The sequence below is a fragment of the Antechinus flavipes genome, chromosome 4 (genome assembly GCF_016432865.1).
Source record: "Antechinus flavipes isolate AdamAnt ecotype Samford, QLD, Australia chromosome 4, AdamAnt_v2, whole genome shotgun sequence".
NCBI classification, from domain to species: Eukaryota; Metazoa; Chordata; class Mammalia; order Dasyuromorphia; family Dasyuridae; genus Antechinus; species Antechinus flavipes.
The window spans coordinates 358,443,593-358,462,288 of record NC_067401.1 but is presented as its reverse complement, the minus strand read 5'-3'; the positions used below and the strand labels follow the sequence as shown (position 1 = coordinate 358,462,288).

The window sequence follows — 18,696 nt, the reverse complement described above, 5'->3', positions numbered from 1 at the left end:
AGCAAGGACTATAAGAGATAGAGATGAAGATGAAGAACATTTCAGGCATGAAGCATAGTCAGTGCAAATTGAGATGGGAAATGGAAAATTATGTAAAAAGAAGAATAAGTAGACCATCATGTAATGCTGCCCATTCCAATACAATATACATTACTGCAACCGGTTTTCTGATTTTCTGCTATAATAATTCAGCCACCAAGAAGGTACTTTTGTAGCAAATAAAGTTCTAATAAAGGTTATTTTCTGCAAGATGAGATATGATTTTAATAAAAGAAATGTATAAATTGTTAGGAAAATGGATCACACTGGCATCTTTACAAAAGCCAGAGTCCTAGGCATGATCAATTTATTAGTTAGATTAGTAGTAACCAATAAATTGGGTCAGTAACCTCTTGATGAGCAAAGACCCAGAGTTAGAGGGGACATGATTAGGTGAAGTCTAGTTTTCAGGGCTCCCAGTATGGGAACCAAAAATATGATGAGGTTTAGGTTTTGGGGTTCCCTTTTGTAGAAAACCAAATGATGAAATCTAGATTTAGGGAACCAAAATGAGATTAAGGTTTCTGGTGGTCAGGGAGTTAAATATTAAGATCTAGTGGCAAATTCGGGGTTTAGGGAACCAAATGGAGAGGTTTGGTTCCCCTATAATCCTTCGGATTCAGTGCAAGGGTAGGGAATTTTGGGGAATCCCCCTCCTGGCGGTTCAGAGATTCTCTGTAAAGGAATTTACAAACCCGAAAACCTAGATTGATAAAAGAGGTTTATTATAGGGATTGGGAAGTAAGGTTAGAAATCCTGACAGATAATCATAAAGTATCATTAGGGAAACAGGTGAGGGTAAAGAGAGGATAACACTGGAAAAGAATATTATTCCAGTGGGCAGAGGCTTCCTTGGCATAACATGGCATAGCCTGGCATGGCATAGCATGGCATGTTTAGAACCTCTGCAAAAAGAGAATTGTAGATTGGCTCTTTTATAAGAGGAGCTTTGGCTATAAACTGAAGGGGGCTAGTGGGTGGAGTCCCAAATTGGCTCATCTACTAGCTGGGTTCCAGCTTGAGCTGGTATTTGAATAGAATTGAATAAGTTTCTTTAATTCAATAGGGTTGGAATTCTTTTGCTTAGGACTGAACCAATCCCACCTAGATAACAGAATGAAACTGTCTTGTTTCCCTCGGCAGGGCCTCTCACTGAGACAGAGTTGAAGATTTTCTCCTTCAAGGAGTTTTAGAGTTTTGGAGTCCCTTCTTCAGAAAGGACCTTTTAAATATGGGTCTTCCTTCTGATTGGCCCAATAATACATCATTTAGCCCTCCCTTGGCAAAGGCAAGGCAATTCTAATTAATTTAATTTAATTTAAGATTTTAATGAGGAGATGGGTTAAAAGTTCTCAGCTCCTCCCTATTACTCCCTATTAATTCTGATGAAGGAAAAGGACAAAAAACTTGATCCCTCTGGAGGACCTAGCCAAGCTGGTTCTTGGTTGACTGGGTAAACAGAAACTAAGGGCCCACTTGAGAGGGGCACAACCCAAACTGATTAATAAATAGGGGAGCTTGGAATGCTCACATTACCCACTCATGCCCTTTAGAAACTGCCCTGTGAGTTTAGACTGAAAAAAAAAAATCAAATCTGATTAAACACAGAACAGGCATCATGAAGTGAAAGGGAAAGGTCTTTTTTTCCCTTGTTCCCCCTTTTTTTTTACCTCTTCTTCAAGAAATGGGTCTGAAATGACTCCAAACAAAGAAATTTGTTTCTGTTCTGAGTTGTTTGCTTTCCTCCCTTTCAGGTGATCCTGGCGAAATAGGAAGTTCAAACTGTGATGACCTGGAGTCAAGATTGCAGGTAAAATGATGCAGCTAGCTAGTCCCACATGGAAACCCTGAAAAGCAAGCTTAGGTGGGACTTGAGCAACCAGGGAGTTTTGGACTTGGAACTGACACTGTGTTTTATAGGAACTAAGCTAAATTATGAACCTAATCCTCTTCCCCTGGCCTGAGACTGAGGTAATACAAAAGCCGGGAGAAGGGATATTCCTTCCATGTGTTAAGGAATAAATTTATATATTTGTGACTAATCTGTTAGTGGTCAATTGAATGGGGGTACAGGAAGTCCTCCCTACACTGAGGGGAAAAAACCCTTCAAAGGTACAAGAGAATCCTGAAATTAGGGTGAAATCTAATCTTCTTAGCCTTCCAGGGCAAGTAATGTAATAAAAAGAGCAATGAATTTGGATTCTGAAGACCCAGTCTGGGGTCCTTATTAGATTGGTAAATATAACAACCAGGTCTCCAAAAAAGAAAAAAAATGTGCCTAGAACATGCTATTTAGTTTAATTTGCATCATTAGCATTTTCTTCAAACAATCAACAAAATAATCAAGCCCTGCTTTGTAAAGGATTTCTGAAGTACAAATGCTGATGCTAAAAATTTAGCAATGAGAAGTTCAAGCCAGATCCAGCACACCTCAGCCAGAGTCAGAGTCTGAAAATTGTTAGAGAAAGGCTGTCAATATACTGAGTAGACTTTTTAGAGGTAATACCATGGATAGAGCTCTGGAATGGGAATCAGGAAGATCAGGATTTAAATCTAACTCCAGATAACTTATTAGCTCTATTATTCACTTAATTCATCTGCCTCAAATTTTTTATCTGTAAAAGGGGATAATAATAACAATAAATGGGGATGGTTACAAGGATCAAATGAGATATTTCTAAAAGTACTTTGCAAACCTCCAAATGTTATAAAATTGTTAGCTATTATTAGTAATGGCTCAGTTTAAAATAACATGGAGGAATTTGTAAAACTGATGGAACAATATTTACTACAGTGAGATATCATCTATTAAAATATTGCAAAAAAATAATATTATTTTGAACTATTCAGTCTTTTGGGTTATTTATTAGTTTTCTGTGTATGGTTGCCAAACTCTTCTCTATGAAAAAATACAGCAGGTTTTGCTTCATTTTTGTCTTTGTATTGGCAGAATTTAGAATAGTATTTGGCACATAATAAGGAATTAATAGATGCTTGTTGACTGATTGCCCATTATGTACAAAAAAAAATGTGCTAGGAATTGTAAATTATCATCTATATAATAGATACTATGACCTCAAGAAAGCCCACACACATTTTTAGTAAATATTAATTATTGGTAGATTTGCTTTTTATTTCAAAAACACATACTTTCAATGCCATTTAAAAATTAAAGAAATAATAATTTAGAATTTGAAGAAATTAGTTTTCTCTTGAGAAGTAGAATAATAGAATTCTTTGTTGAAGATTTGTTAAAAGTATAAAATTTCAGATACCAAGACAGGTTATTTAGAAAAACCTTTTTTAGAAAATGAAGTCTTTTCTGCCACTTGTAAAACCATATGACATAAGTGTCTTCTCACTCTCTGTATACAAAGTTGATTATAACTGGGATATATCAATAAATATATTTCTTTCAGGGTTTAGAACAAAGCCTTCTAACTATGAAGTTAAACCAAGATGATTTATCAGTCCCATGTTACAAAATATCTCAGCAAAGAGTAAGGGAATCTGGTGTTTTATTGAACATTTTGGAATTACTGTTTATTTTTGTTCTGTGTTTCAAAAAGATTCTTCTTTGTGATTCCAAATATGAAATGTGACATCTTTCCTTAAAAACAATCATATTTTAAGAAAACACTTGACTTTTTTTCAGTTCCTTTCCTGGCTCAGTTTAGGCAAAGTCATAATTCAAATAAAAAGAGTCTTTGAAGGACAGGTGCAGTTTTCATAGTGGCATTTCAGACTGTGGCAAAGCTCATATGTGCATTCAGAAAAGCAGTGATTAAAATCCAGGAAAACACATAAGCTTACTTGAAATATGTCACTTTTCAATGTTTTTTTTCTTATTACATATTTATCTATCCATTGTGGATATGTGTATGTCTTCCCCTCTCAGATATTTTTATTCATTTAGATTTTTTTTTTTTTTTTTTTACTATATAAAGAGGCCATTTTTTGCCTCAATATTTACCTATATCTAATCATTGAATTGGGTATGGCCTCAGTCAAAATGAGACCTGTTGAAGACCCTAGCTTAAAAGGTTAAGGTCTCCCATTGCATTCAGAGTCATTTCCAGTCATCTTGATCTGTATCTGGCCACTATACCCAAATGTCTCTGAAGTAAGGCAGGTGACCTAAAACAGCCTTCCCTCCCTCAAATCCAATTCCCTTGCATATCATGCCATCACCTCCTCCATATCATGTTCCTCTTCAAGAAAGAAGGACAAACAACAACAAATATATTCCTTTTTTTTCTATTATAATTTGCCATTCCATGCCTTATAAAATAATTTTTTTACCATTAAATTTTACAGTATTTGACTTGTGAAACTTGTTAAATATTGTAGCAAGTGAATACAGATTCTCTCCCCTCAATGGCAGGAAGTCCAGTACATGTTAAATATGTTAAAAATATATGTTAAATCCAATATATATGAACATATTTATACAGTAATCTTGCTGCACAAGAAAAAATAGATCAAGAAGGGAAAAAACTGAGAAAGAAAACAAAATGCAAACGAACAATATAAAGAGTGAGAATGCCATGTTGTGAACCACACTCAGTTACCACAGGCCTCTGGGTGTAGATGGCTCTCTTTATAACTGAAAAACTGGAACTGGTCTGAGTCATCTCAATGTTGAAGAGAGCCACGTCCATCAGAATTGATCATCGTATAGTCTTGTTATTTCTGTGTACAATGATCTCCTGGTTCTGCTCATTTCACTTAGCATCAGTTCATGTAAGTCTTTCCAAGCCTCCCTGAAGTCATTCTGCTGGTTGTTTTTTTACAGAATAATAATATTCCATAACATTTATATATCATAATTTATTCAGCCATTCTCCAATTGATGGGCATCCACTCAGTTTCCAGTTTCTGGCCACTACAAAGAGGGCTGCCACAAACATTTTTGCACATATGGGTCCCTTTCCCTCCTTTAAGATCTCTTTGGGATATAAGCCCAGTAGAAATGCTGGGTCAAAGGGTATGCACAGTTTGATAACTTTTTGAACATAGTTCCAAACTGCTCTCCAGAATGGCTGGATCTGTTCACAGTTCCACCAACAATGTATCAGTACCCCAGTTTTCTCACATACCCTCCAACATTCATCATTATCTTTTCCTGTCACCTTAGCCAGTCTGAGAGGTGTGTGGTAATATCTCAGAGTTGTCTTAATTTGCATTTCTGTGATCAATAGTGATTTGGACCACTCTTTCATATGATTACAAATAGTGAAACATCATCTTAAGTGAGTTCTAAAATGTACCTTTCAGTTAGGCTCAGTTTTATATATAGAAAATAAAACTACTGATGTCATAAGATTTCAGTAGTTGCCAAAAAGGGCTTCATTACTCAAAAGGGGTTTCCAAACAGCTCATCTTGATGTCTGAAATGTTAACATCATTAGAGCTTTATTCCTTTCGATTATGGAATTACCTTTTATTAAGGTAATGATAGCATCATCAGGCCTAGACAAAAATGTGAAATGTTATCTTTAGTGCCCCTTCATCTTTCCCTTCAATGCCCTTCTCTTCTTTACTTTTTTTTTTCATCTGTCTTTGCAGCATTTGACGTTGTTGATCTCCTAGATACTCTATCTCCTCCCTAGATTTGTTTTAAACATAACTCTCTTCTGGTTTTCCTTTTGTCTAGTCAACTAGACTAGTTGACTATCTGTGGTGTGTCTATTAATTGGGGGAGGAAGAGTGAAGGGGAGAGATCCTCCAGGGATCTGTGCCAATTCTTTTTCCTCTTACTTGATGATCCATCACTCCTATGACTTCAATTATCATCTCAACACAGATGATTCATATCTCTATAACCAGCCTAAATCCCTCCCCTAAAATACAGTTCTACATCACCAGATGCTTTTTGAACATCACAAATTGGATGGTACATATACATCCTAAATCAATATGTCCAAAACAGATTATACAAATTACTCTTATCCCTGCAGTCTACTTTCTCTGAAACTTCTTTATTTTCAAGGATATGAACAGATAGCTTTTGGAGAAAGAAATCAAAACTATATATAGTTGTGAAAAAATATTCTAAATCATTATTGATTCTCTGGAAAAAAGCATAACTAAAATAATTATGAGATTCTTCTCTCATATATACCAAACTGGCTAAAATGATGGGGAATGGGAATGATAAATGTAGAAGGGGATGTGGAAAAATTGGATCTATGATACACTTGGTAGAACTGTGAACTGATCCAGTTACTTTGGAAAGTAATTTGGAATTATGCCCAAAGAGCTGTAAAAACTGTGTAAGCAGTTGATCTAACAATACCATTATTAGGTCTATGTTTCAAGCTGATCAGAACCTATGTGCTCTAAAATATTGAGGGGTGCTCATCAATTGTTGATTTTAGGAAAACACAGAAAGACTTGCATGAAATAATGAAGAGCAAAACAAGCAGAACAGAGAGAACATTGTATACAGTAATAGCAATACTGTCTCAAGAGTAAATGTGACCGTCTCCCTATTGGAGAAAGGGAGGAGGTAAATTTAATAAATGTGGACAGTTATCTGGAAGGTAGTTGGAGCATGCAAGAAGAAAAGTTTCTTTGGTTTAATATTTCCCTCCATCTTGCTTCCAGAATATAACAAAATATCTTCTGATTTTTCCATACTCTCATCTTCATTTTTTCAAACCTGCTAAAGATAACAAGTTTATGTTGAATCTAACACTTTGTTGACTTAGTAAGTGCATTTTCCAAGATCAATCTTCTAATCACCCTTGAAGCAAGCCAGGCAATTTCCAAAATATCCATTTAGAGAGCAGAAGTTGCACTGCAACAGAGGTCTTTAGTTCCCAGAAAATCCGTGGTGCTTTCAATTTCATCTTTCAGGTGAATTCAATAGAAATTGAAGTTTGCATTTTCTTTCAAGAAAAGACTTTTGGAGTTGTTTGTATTGCTAGGATACTTATTGTTTGTAGCTGCCAGATGCAGTTCTCTGGGCTTTGATTCATTTATTCAGTAGTATCTAGGCATTATTTTCTGAAAAGAAAGTGAAAATGTCATAGAAATGGCAGTGGTTGGTAAAGTCTATGTTCTGACCCTTGAAAATATAACTTGAAAATATAGCATTTACAAGTTCTTGTTAATCATTTTGCATCTGTCTAATCCACAACACAGCAGGTGTAGCCATGCCTTATGGTAGCTTTTTCAGTCAAGTTGGCATTTGTTTTATGATTCTTGTTAATATATGAGGCAAAAATAACTTAGGTCTGAAAATCTTCTTGAGAGAAAGGGTCCATTTTCTCTGTCTGTTTGGCATGTCAATATTGCCATTCATTGTTTTTAACCTATTCCCCCCAATTTTGTGTCATATGCACATTTGGGAGGCCTGCATCTATGCTTTCAGGAATTTAATTAAAACATTGAAGAGAAAATGGTCAGGAGCAGAATCTTATACTTTTTTCAAGCAGTCTCCAGTTTATAATCATAGAATCTGGAGATCTGGAGAAGCCATCAGTGGATCTCTAGTTTGGCTCCCAATGCTCTTTCATAACATCCCTGGCAAATGGTCATCTGGACTTTAATTTCCTCCATTTCTTTGACCTGTTTGTAGGATGGCATACTTTTGGATTCCCTCACATTCTCCCACTCTTCTCTAAATTTAATGCCCTTCTTAAAATGTGGTTCATACTTTAGAATAGAGTTTGCTCCTTTATCTCTGTAGCACTCTTGCAATTGCTCCCTTCTCTCCTCTGACATAGCCATCACCCTGGTGAAGGCCCTCAGCACCTCATGTCTGGACTATTATAACTGCTGGTGGGTCTGCCTGTCTCTTCTTTCCTTACTCCAGTTCATTTTCTAGTCAACCATCAAAATAATCTTCCTAAAACACAGGTCTGTTCATGTCACCTCCCCTCCTCAATAAACTCTAGTGGCTCCCTATAACCTCCCAGATCAAATATAAAAGCTTCTAAAGTCCTTCATCATTTCCACTGACCCAAACTTTCTAATCTTACACTACCTTTATGAACTCTTTCATCCAGTACTTAATAAATATTTAAATATTTATTGAGTGACAGGAAGGAATCTTGGAAATTAACTACTTCACAAGGACTTTATTCTTGAACTAAAGAAAATGAGCCTTTTCATCGCTGTGCCTAGAGTTAAACGATTAGACAATCACAGCCTCAGAACCAGAACTCTGAGTCTACAGTTCTTTCTTGCTCTCCCTGGGGGTATTCAATCAATCAATCAACATTTATTAAGTATTTACTAAATGGCAGACACTGTGCTAAGTAAGTGCTGGGAATACAAAGAAAGGCCAAAAATGTTCCCTGTTCTGAGTCTAATGGGAGAGCCTTGCTAATAACAATGTACAGTGTGTGTGTGTAACATACACACACACACACACACATACACGATATACTTACAGTGTAAGAGGAAGGAATATCTCATGGGGAAGGCACTAACAGTGGGGTGATGGTGAAAAGTCTATTATAGAGAAGGTGGAATTTGAGTGAGTCTTCAAGGAAGCTAGGGAACCAAGCAGGTGGAGGTAAAGAGGGAGGAAAGAGAGATAATCATGGGTTAGAATTCTGTTTGCCTTGATTCCAGAATGCCACCAGCTCCTTCTAAACATCTCTAATAGGGACAATCCCTTCTCACCAAATTCTATCTGTGTCTCATACAGCTAGCTTTGGGGAAGAATGCCAATGAGAAGGTACAGAGAGGAGGTAATAGGGAGTCAATGGAGTTTATTAAGTAAAGGACTGACACAGTCAGAAGTGTACTTTAGGAAAATCATTTTGGCAATTGAGTAAAAAATAGATTGGGAGACACTTATGGGAGGGAGACCAAGTAAGAGGTTATCATAATAGTCCAGCTAAGAAATTAGGAGAACCCATACCAGGATGTGAGTAAAAAGAAAGAAACATAAGAAAAATTATTGATAAAACTTGAAAACTAATTGGATATATGGGCTGAAGGATCATAGGGTAAGAGACATAGAGCTAAGAGATACTTCAGAGGTCTCCTGCTCTGACTTCACTTTCATTTTTAGTCCTGATCATATGGTAAACTAGTCAACCCTATACTATCAGCCATCCTTGAATCCTTTTCCTTCTTGTCTTATTGCCAGCCATGCCATGCCAAAACCTAATCTAATAGCTATTTTCACCATTTACCTTCTATATTCTGTATTTTGGAAAACAAGTACAGCTGAGTACTAAAGAAATTCATGCATCCACCCCAACTACAAATTTATATTATTTAATCTTCAATTGGACTCTCACTGTTGCATGGCAAATATTTTATTCTTCTCTGGTTGACTCTCTTGTCACACTCTCCCCAAGAGCTTTTCCCAAATTTTCTCTTTTGTTCTCATACTTCTTATGGTACCTTTTTTTTTTTTTTTTTTTTTAATCTCTTTCTCACAGCAAAACTTTTCTCCTACTTTACTAAACAACATAAGAGATAATAGTGACCTGCTTTTATTCCTGTATCCCATAGCTCAAAACTCTGATTCAATCTTCCTCCATATTTTCCTCCTTTGTTGGTGGTCTTTAAGGAAGAGGCACATTTTCTCCTACTGAAGGACAATCCCTCCACCTGTGTTCTAAATCCTATCTCCTATGTCAAGCTTGCTCTTTAATCCTTTCTTCTCCCTCTCTCTTCTTCAGTTTCCTTTCTTATCACCTACAACCAGGTCCCACTTTAGAAAAGATGATTCATATATTCTAGTCCTTTATAGGTTAGGACTTTGTGTACTTCCTTGCTAATTTTTTCCATTTCTAACTTTAAGTGGTAATTTTCAAAGGTACTGATGATGTAAATAAGACCCCCCAGGTCCTTGGTACCTGGGTAGGTCATAGGAAGGATTATTAACTGGAGAGGACTTGAATTACTGTCTAAGCACCTCCTTGAGACAAGTAGGGAGGAGCAATGACAGAAGCATCTCCTTAACTGGTCCTTTTGTTAAACTTAAGTGGATCATTATTGCCTTAGGCTGTAATTGAATTCCTTATAAATTCCTTACACTGACAAAATTATCATGATCCCAAAGTTACTGTATCCAATCAGAAGGCCAAGTTACTGCCCACTGAGTGGCAGCAAGTTCTCTAGGAACTTTGCCTGCCTTTTTTATAGCATATTTTCCTTTGTGAATTTTGCCCCACTTTATGGTATTGTAATGCCAGAACAACTAAGTCACAATAAAGATTAGAGAGTTTTTAACATTTTATTTATTGGAGAGCTTAATTGATTGATTGGATCAGACTCTCTTCTCAAAGTATCCAATATTGAATGTGAGACTCCAAGATTTTTTTTTATAGGACTCCGGTGAGAAGAGAAAAAAAGGCAGAAGGCAAAGACAGAATTTTCAGGCATGGACCATAAATTCGATTCTGACAGGTTGGGGGGTAAGAACTATAAATTCTTACTAACTGGGAGTTAAGGAGGTATCTAGTCAGAGACAGGAAGTCTGAAGAAATAGAGGTAAAGATTCAATCAGGTATCTGAGATAGAACATCTGGAGTCTTATCTTTTGGAATGTTAGAATGGCTAGTACAAGTTAATCATCTCAGCCCTAATAGTCAGGAAAAAAAGGGAGGGTTGCATGCTAACTCAGGGAAATTGAGATGTTATAATTCAGGGAAACTAATGCAGGGAAACTGAGGTAGAACAATTCAAGGAGATTGTGGCATAACAGAAGGACTAATAATTAAGAGGGATCTGGAAAGACTACTTGTAGAAGGCAGAATTTTAGCTAGGACTTGGAGGAAGCCAGGGAAGCCAAGGCAGAAATGAGAAAAAAAAACATGAGAGACAGTAAGTGAAAATGCTTAGAAATGGAAGATGGATTTTTTTGTGGTTGTTGGTGGAGGAAGAGCAAGGCCAATGCAGTGTGATTGCAGAGTACATAAAGCTGGGGTGGGGTGGGGTGCTATAAGATTAGAAAGGTAGGGGGTTAAGTAGAGGATTTTATATTTGATCCTAGAGGTGATAGGGAGTCATTGAAGTTTATAGAGTACAAGTGGGTAGTAACTTAGTAATACCTGTTGTTAGAAAGACCATTTTGATGGCTCATAGAAGACAGATCTGAGTAAGAAGTGTCCAGGAGACTAGTTAGCAGGCTATTTCAGTAGCCTAAGCATGAGGTGCTGAGGAGCTACACCAGAGTGGTGGCAGTGGCAGTGATGAGAAGAGGGCATATTTGAGAGATGTTATGGAGGTAAAATTAACAGACCTTGCCAGCCTGTGGGACATATGGTAGAGTAAAGAGTTAAAGGTGACACTTAGGTTGTGAGCCTGGGCGATTAGAAAGATGATGGTACCTAGGACAGTAAGAGGAAAGTTTGGAAGGGGGAAGGTGTGAGAGGAATAATAATGGCTTTAATTTTGAACATGTTGAGTATAAGATGACTACAGGACATTCTGGTTGCTAGGTTGCACAATGGCTAGAGCCCTGGGCCTGAAGTGAGAAAGATTAATTTCTCTTTATGAGTTCAAATCTGGTCTCTGGTCACGACCCTCCACACACTATTTAATCCTGTTTACCTCAGATCTTCATTTGTAAAATGAGCTGGGAAAGGAAATGGCAAACCATTTCTAGTATTTCTGTCAAGAAAATCCCAAATAGGGCCATGACAAGTCAGACTGTTATGCCACAGTTCTCTTTAACTGTCCTGACTCAGTTTCCCTGTCTCAGTTTCCTTAACTATTCTGTCTCTGACCCAGTAAAACTAAGGATTATTCGCTCTCGGGTTATAAATTAGCAAGATAAAAGAGTAGATCTCCTGACTCTTTTATGGATTTACAATATCCCTTAAAATATTCCAAGATAACCCACGATATCTTTACTTCTTTATCTCCGGATTTTTTAGGGTTTTATGGCTTCCCCTCCCTGATAAAAACTTTCCCTCCCTTTCTCTTCTTTGTCTCCAAAAAGGTATTTAAGAAGTTGGGGTTCTTCCATTCATTGCTGGAGAATGGCGTCTGGCAGCTGGATGCTGGACGCTGGATTCTTTGGGTCCTCCAGCCTTGGGACAAATATGGATTCCTTGGTCCCAGTGTACTTATCTCTGTCTGACTGGATAATCTGAGACGAGAGTCCTGTCCAGTCAATCTTACTCTCCCATTAATAAAAATATTAAAACTCTCTAATCTCTCTCCTGGCTCAGTTTCTCCGGCATTACAATTCAAGAATGAAAAATGAACAATGGGACATCCAATTTGAGATGTTTAATGGACAGTTGGGGTTGTCAGTTGTCTCTGGAATTCAACAGAGAGGTCAGGGTTGGATAAGTAGATTTGAGTATCCTCAGTTTGGAGATGCTAATGAATCCATGGAAGTTAATGAGATCACTAAGAGAAATAGTATATATAGAGAAAAGAAGATGGCCCAGGACACCCCCAGGGTTAGCCAGCATAACTTGAATAAAGATTCAACAAAGGAATCCAAGAATAGGTAGAAAGAGAATTAGTTGAAATCCCATGAAAACCTTGAGAAAAGAGTCTTAAGGAGAAGAGAGTAAATGATAGTATCAAAAGCTGCAGAGAAGTTAAGAATTGTAACTTCTGTTAGAATTGGAAATTAAGAAAAGTTAGTGACTTTGGAGAGAGTAATTTCCATTGAATGAAGTCCCAGTCTATGATTCCTGAAAGCTAAGCTAACAAGCTAAAGATTTTGAACACATAAAGTGCTCCACAGTGTACCATAATCACTAAGAGAAAACATGGTTTACGAGAGGTGGAAGGCTCTTGAGAATGAAATTATACTATTACAAATTATATCAACTGTCAAGAAGAGGTAGAAGTATCCAAGAGAGAATCCAAGAGACTCCAACACACTCAGATGATAACACACATTAAGAGAAACAGAGGGGAGTGGGGGTAGGGGAGTGGAGGGAGGGTGTGTATGTGTGTGTGTGTGTGTGTGTGTGTGTGAGAGAGAGAGAGAGAGAGAGAGAGAGACAGAGAGAGACAGAGAGACAAAAACAGAGAGAGAGAGAGAGAGAGAGAGAGAGAGAGAGAGAGAGAGAAGAGAGAGAGAGAGAGAGAGAGAGAGAGAAACAGAGAGAGAGAAGGGGAGAGAGACAGAGACAGAGAGAGAGAGAGAGAAGGGGAGAGACAGAGACAGAGAGAGAGAGACAGACAGAGAAAGAGAGAGAAACAGAGAGAGAGAGGGAGAGAGAGAGAGAGAGAGAGAGAGAGAGAGAGAGAGGGAGAGGAGAGACAGAGACAGAGACAGAGAGAGAGACAGAGAAGGGGAGAGACAGAGACAGACAGACAGACAGAGACAAAGAGAAACAGAGAGAGAGAGAAGGGGAGAGACAGAGACAAAGAGAGAAAGAGACAGAGAGAGAGAGACAGACAGAGAAAAAGAGAGAAAGAGAGAGAAAGAGAGAGAGAGAGAGAGAGAGAGAGAGAGAGAGAGAGAGAGAGAGAGAGAGAGAGAGAGAGAGAGAGAACAGCACAGATTTCCCATCTCGTGTCAGAAGGATAACCACTGAGCCTTTCTCACACCCACTCCCTAGAACCACTAGAAAGATACAGGATTTGAAGTTCAGTAGATTAAGATCCACACCGACAAATCAAGCCCTGCGGCATCAGGAATCATTATTAAGCAGGGCCACGTAATTGAGACAAGATCTCTCAACTTCGGGAAAACTTTGTGTCGCCTGCCAAAGGCTTTATTTCTTAATCAAAGACTGCACATTAACCAGCCAAAGGCAACCAGTGTGAGGGAAACGTCGCTCTTCCGCAGGGAGACCACAATGTGTGGGAAAGAGAGGTTTATTCCGCAAACTAAAAGGAAACCAAAAGAGGAAAGAAATTTTTTTGGCTCGGGGCAAAATAGAGTAGCGCGAGAAGGAGGAGCCGAACTCCAGCCCGTCAGAATCACGCGCCCTAAATAGCTCGAGGGGCGGGCTGAAGTCCGCGGCCGGACTGTTTACGGAAGCCGCGTCCGGCGGAGCTGCTGCTGCTGCTGCTGCGGGCGGTGCGTTCCCCTTCGCCAGGTACGGCGGGCTGGGACGGAGTCCTGGGCTCTGCTTTGTCTCTAGTGTAGGATTGCTTCCGAGATGCTTGAAATCTGGGGACCCAGGCGGACGCAGAACGCCGGCCCGGGCACCCGAGTCTTCTACGGCCCCTGGCATGGGATCCCATGTGCCAGCTTTCTGGAAATTCTGGGGAAGACTCGGAGCTGGACGGTGGCTCCTGCGGCCACTTCTCGGTCCCTCTCTTCTCCAAAAAGCTCAAGCCGAAGGATTGTAGAAACATATTTAAAACAGCTATTCTGAGAACTCTTACTGGGCTTGTGGGAGTGGGGAGAAAGTGAGTTTGAGGTGTAATCTTACTTTTTGAACTTTTCTTATCAAGAAAATTAAAACAGGATTTTTTTTGGGGGGGAGGACAGAAGATTTCTAATTTATGTATCTAGTTCGGAAGTTTGGGGTTAATAGCGAGTGTGATGTTGCTTTTGAGGGGTGAGATATGAGGAAGGGAACACGGAGCAGTAATTTAAGTGTACTCCAGGTGTTGCTGCAAATCTATAAATCTGTAATTTATAGTTTTAGGATGCTGACTGTTTAAAGGAACAGTCACGTAATGTATGTTGGGGAGAGGTTAGGAAAGGGGTCTTCAACCCAGATCTTTTAAAAAAAAAATTACAGCTTTTTATGGACAAAATATATGCATTGAGTAAGTTTTCAACATTGACCCTTGCCAAAACTTCTGTTCCAAAATTTCCCCTCCTTCCCTCCACTCCCTCCCCTAAATGGCAGGTAGTCCCATACATGTTAAATTTGTTAAAAAGTATATGTTAAATACAATATATGTATATATATTTATACAGTTTATCTTGTTGCACAAGAAAAATCGGTTCAATCCAGATCTTGCTGGTTTTAAGGTATCCTCTTTTCCCAGGCTGTCTTTAGCACACAAATAATAATATTATCAACCAGTGTTTTTTACTATTTCAGGAAAAGAGCATAAAGTTCACTTTTAGGAAGTTTATAGTTTCTTCCTCCCTCTCTCCCTCCCTCCCTCTCTCCCTTTCTCCCTCTCTCCTTTCCTCACCCTTCTCTTCCTCCCTCTTCCCTTCCTCCCCCTTTTTCTTCTTTCCTCCCTCCCTCTCAGCGTCCCTCCCTTCTTCCCTCCCTCCCTTTCTTCCTCCTTCTCTCCCTTTCTCCCTCCCTTCCTCCCTTCCTTCCTTCTTTCTCTTCCCTTCCTTTCCTTCCTTCTCTTCTTTTCTTTCCCTCCCCTTCTCTCCCTCTCCTCCTTCCCTCCTTAGGTTCCCAGATATGTCCCATATTTGTGATCAAGGCTATGTGCTGGGTTTAGCCCAGTTGCAACACAGCACTCCCAGTTTAAGAGCTATTCCTGCCTCAGCCTCCCTGGCCTTTGGGAATCCCGCCCTGTACTATCATACCTAACTGTATCACCTCTTGGAACTTAAAATGAAAGGGTTTCACTATACCCTTTTCAACTCTGTTTAGAATTCTACAAAGTAAGCCTGAAAGAGAATTCCAGGTTTATCAGGAAGATTGCTAAATGGACATTTGAAATAGAACTCCATTAAGTTGCTTCTCCATGTTTTTTAAAATTAAAAAAGCAATATTTTATCTTTTTCTGTAGTCACCTAGACATCCTAATCTCAGTTTTTATGTTAGTATGTTCTAAGAAGAGATTTGAAAATAATGTCAGTGCCTTCCTTATATTTGTACTTTGTGTTTTTCTAAGCATCCATCATAACTTTTGACATAGCCAGTCTTATGTGTCTTTTTGTCTTTTTAGGATTTAATACAATGAAGCCAAAAACAACTCATGTGTTCATTCTGGGCTCCCTTTGTTTAGCTTTTTATTGTTTGTGTACTGCTCACAAACTCTACAAAAAGTAAGTTATTTGCAAAAATAAAATTTCAAATTAACTTCCCTAGATAATTTAATGATGCATGTAAAGAGTGCAGGATTTTGAGCCAGAGGAGAAGGTTTGAAATCTTGGCTCTTTTATGGCCCACCAGTGTGATCTTGGCCAAGTCACTTTCAGTTTCTAGGCCTCAATAGCATCATCTGAAAAATGGAGGGAGGGGTGGTTCATTGGGTAGTGGATGGGAATAGATGATGTATAAGGTCCCTTCCAGCTCCAGATCTATGATTCTATTCAGATTCATGAGATAAGTAAGTGATAAGACAAGTTTGTGTCCTTAGCAAAAAGCACTAATTACTATACAAACTTAAAAAATATGCATTATTGGTAGGAGCCTTTCTCATTTCTAGATTTTTCACTGACAACAGAAAGAGCTGCTTCATCAGATAAGTGTGTTGGAAATTCTTAACCTTGAAAATTATTGTCTCCTCCTAAAACCACATTAAAACAAAACACTAAGCAAATTCATTTACGAATTTGTTACAGAGAAAGAATTCTGACTTTCAAAATCCAAATTTTATTTGTATAACTAAAGATTGGAACCCATGGGGCACAATTGTAATCTAAAATAAGATTTGCAAAGAAATTGGAAGATACATTTGCTTCATAGTAGTTGTTTCACTATATATGACAATATTTAATTTTTGAACTTCACTTTTTCTGCATGTAGGTTATTACTTTCTAATAATTCTACATTACAAAGATTGATGTGGTCTTAATTTTTTTTTCAAGTTATTAAAAAATATGGCTTCAGGTGGCTCTAGAAGAAACCTCTACTTTTCTTATTAATGATTAGAATTTAGGTACTTTAGAATTTATGATGGTGTTTTTTTTTCTGTCCTGCTTAACTAAACTTCCTCTTGAATATCACTAGCCAGCTTCCTCATTATCACGTTCTTGTTTTGCTTCTTTGGGGGGGGTGGGGTGGGCTTCCTCTCAGATCCATTTCCTTTTTTCTTCCAAATTAATATATGAAGATAGTAAAAGCCTATATATGTGTGTGTTTGAACACACATATATGCATATATACACACACACACACATACATACACACGATAGCCCTCAAGTCTCAGTACAGTATATTTACAGTAGCAGCTAGTATCACCAAAGACCTGAGCCTCAGAAACTTACTAGCCAGGTGACTGTAGACAAGATACTTAATCTATATCTGCCTCATTTTCCTCAACTGTAAAATGTAGGTAATAATAGCACCTCAGAGTTGTTGTGAAGATCAAATGAGATAATATTGTAAAGTGCTTTGCACAATGCCTTGGTATATAGTAGGTGCTATATAAATGATTATTTCTCCTCCCCTCCCCCCCATTTAGTATACTATAAAATGCTTTCCTTCTAACATCACTATGAGATGGAATTATTATATTCGTTTTCATAATGATTATGACTAACATTTATATGTCATTTGCCCTAGGCTAGACACCATGCTAAGCACTCTACAATTATTATCTCTTTTGATCCTTACAATTGCCCTAGGCAGTAGGTACTATTTATTATCCCCATTTTACAGATAAGGAAACTCATCCAGGGGTACACAGCTAGTAAGTGTCTGAGGAGGAATTTTAAGTCATCTTTGACTCTAGGCCCAGCTCACTATCTATTCCCAGTTTCCCAGCTCAGATATGAAGAGATATTTAGGGTTTTCAAACTAGTATTTGTCAGAAATGAATTTGAACTCAGTCTTCTTGACAATATAAGACCAGGGCAGAATCATTTCCCTTATATTTATTTTAAACCTCTCCACTCAACTAGTTTATTCTTGTACATAGTTGGATATCACCATCAGTTCCAACCTATAATTAATTTTCTCATAACACTTTAATTGTGAATCCTACACTTACTCATAATCTAGTTACTTAAACGGGCTATTTTTGAAAAAAACTTGAGAGTGAAGTCCCAGATTTAAATTAAAACTGTATATAGGATTCTACATTTCCCAATTTACCCTAAACTATCTCAGTTTGAGTTTTAATCCTTGTTTTACTGGTCACTCTTTCCCCATTCATTGTTTTTGGGATTTTTTTTTTTAAAGGTAGAATATTATGTTTTTTCCCTGGGACATTGACTTTTACTGTATGATCTACTGCATTCTCCACATCTGTAAAAGAGGGTTAGAAGTGTCCTTTAGGGAAACCTGGAGTATAACATGTATGTGTAAGTATATGGAAACACCAAAAAAATTTCAAGAAAAAAGTGGTGTATAAATATGAGCTATTTTTAAATGTGTTTTTCATGTTTCATTCCCAACTTGCCTTAGTCACTGGTGACAAATAGCCTTTTTTTGTTTGTTTTGATTTTTGGATGGAAGCCATCATTAAATCTCATGGCAGTTTTAAAAAATTATTGAGAAATAAAATCCTTATCTTTCTGTAGTGACAATCATGAATGGAAAAAGCTGTTTATGGTTCACCACTGGCCTACAACTGTATGCAAGGTAAGTTTTATTTTTTATCTTATTCCTTTCCCTCCATCCAGTCATGTAGTAAAATGTCTGAATTGTTTGTACAACTGTTATCATGTGAATAGAATCAAGTAGTTTTTTTTTTTTTTTTTTGCCTCTCAGTACTATACTACTTCTTCATCACATGGAATTATTGTCTTGATGTGCAGTTACTTCTGCAAAACTTTATTCTCCCTTCATGTGTCATCCCCATTCATCATAGGAAAAGAATCAAGCCGTATACCCATATGATGCTTCCTCCTTCATTCTTTATTCCTTAGTACTTCTACTTTTTACATAAATC

General features: G+C 37.8%; 1 protein-coding gene across 1 annotated transcript in view; it reads left to right on the top strand.

The window, feature by feature from the left end:
* The first annotated feature begins 13,918 nt into the window (after positions 1 to 13,918).
* RNASET2 (ribonuclease T2) overlaps positions 13,919 to 18,696 on the top strand; it is a 53,896-nt gene continuing 49,118 nt past the window's right edge. Inside the window, exons 1-3 of the mRNA XM_051998096.1 lie at positions 13,919 to 14,027; positions 15,805 to 15,904; positions 18,326 to 18,386. Coding sequence (XP_051854056.1) covers positions 15,816 to 15,904; positions 18,326 to 18,386 — 150 coding nt within the window. The 5' untranslated portion in view covers positions 13,919 to 14,027; positions 15,805 to 15,815. The remainder of the gene's footprint in view (positions 14,028 to 15,804; positions 15,905 to 18,325; positions 18,387 to 18,696) is intronic.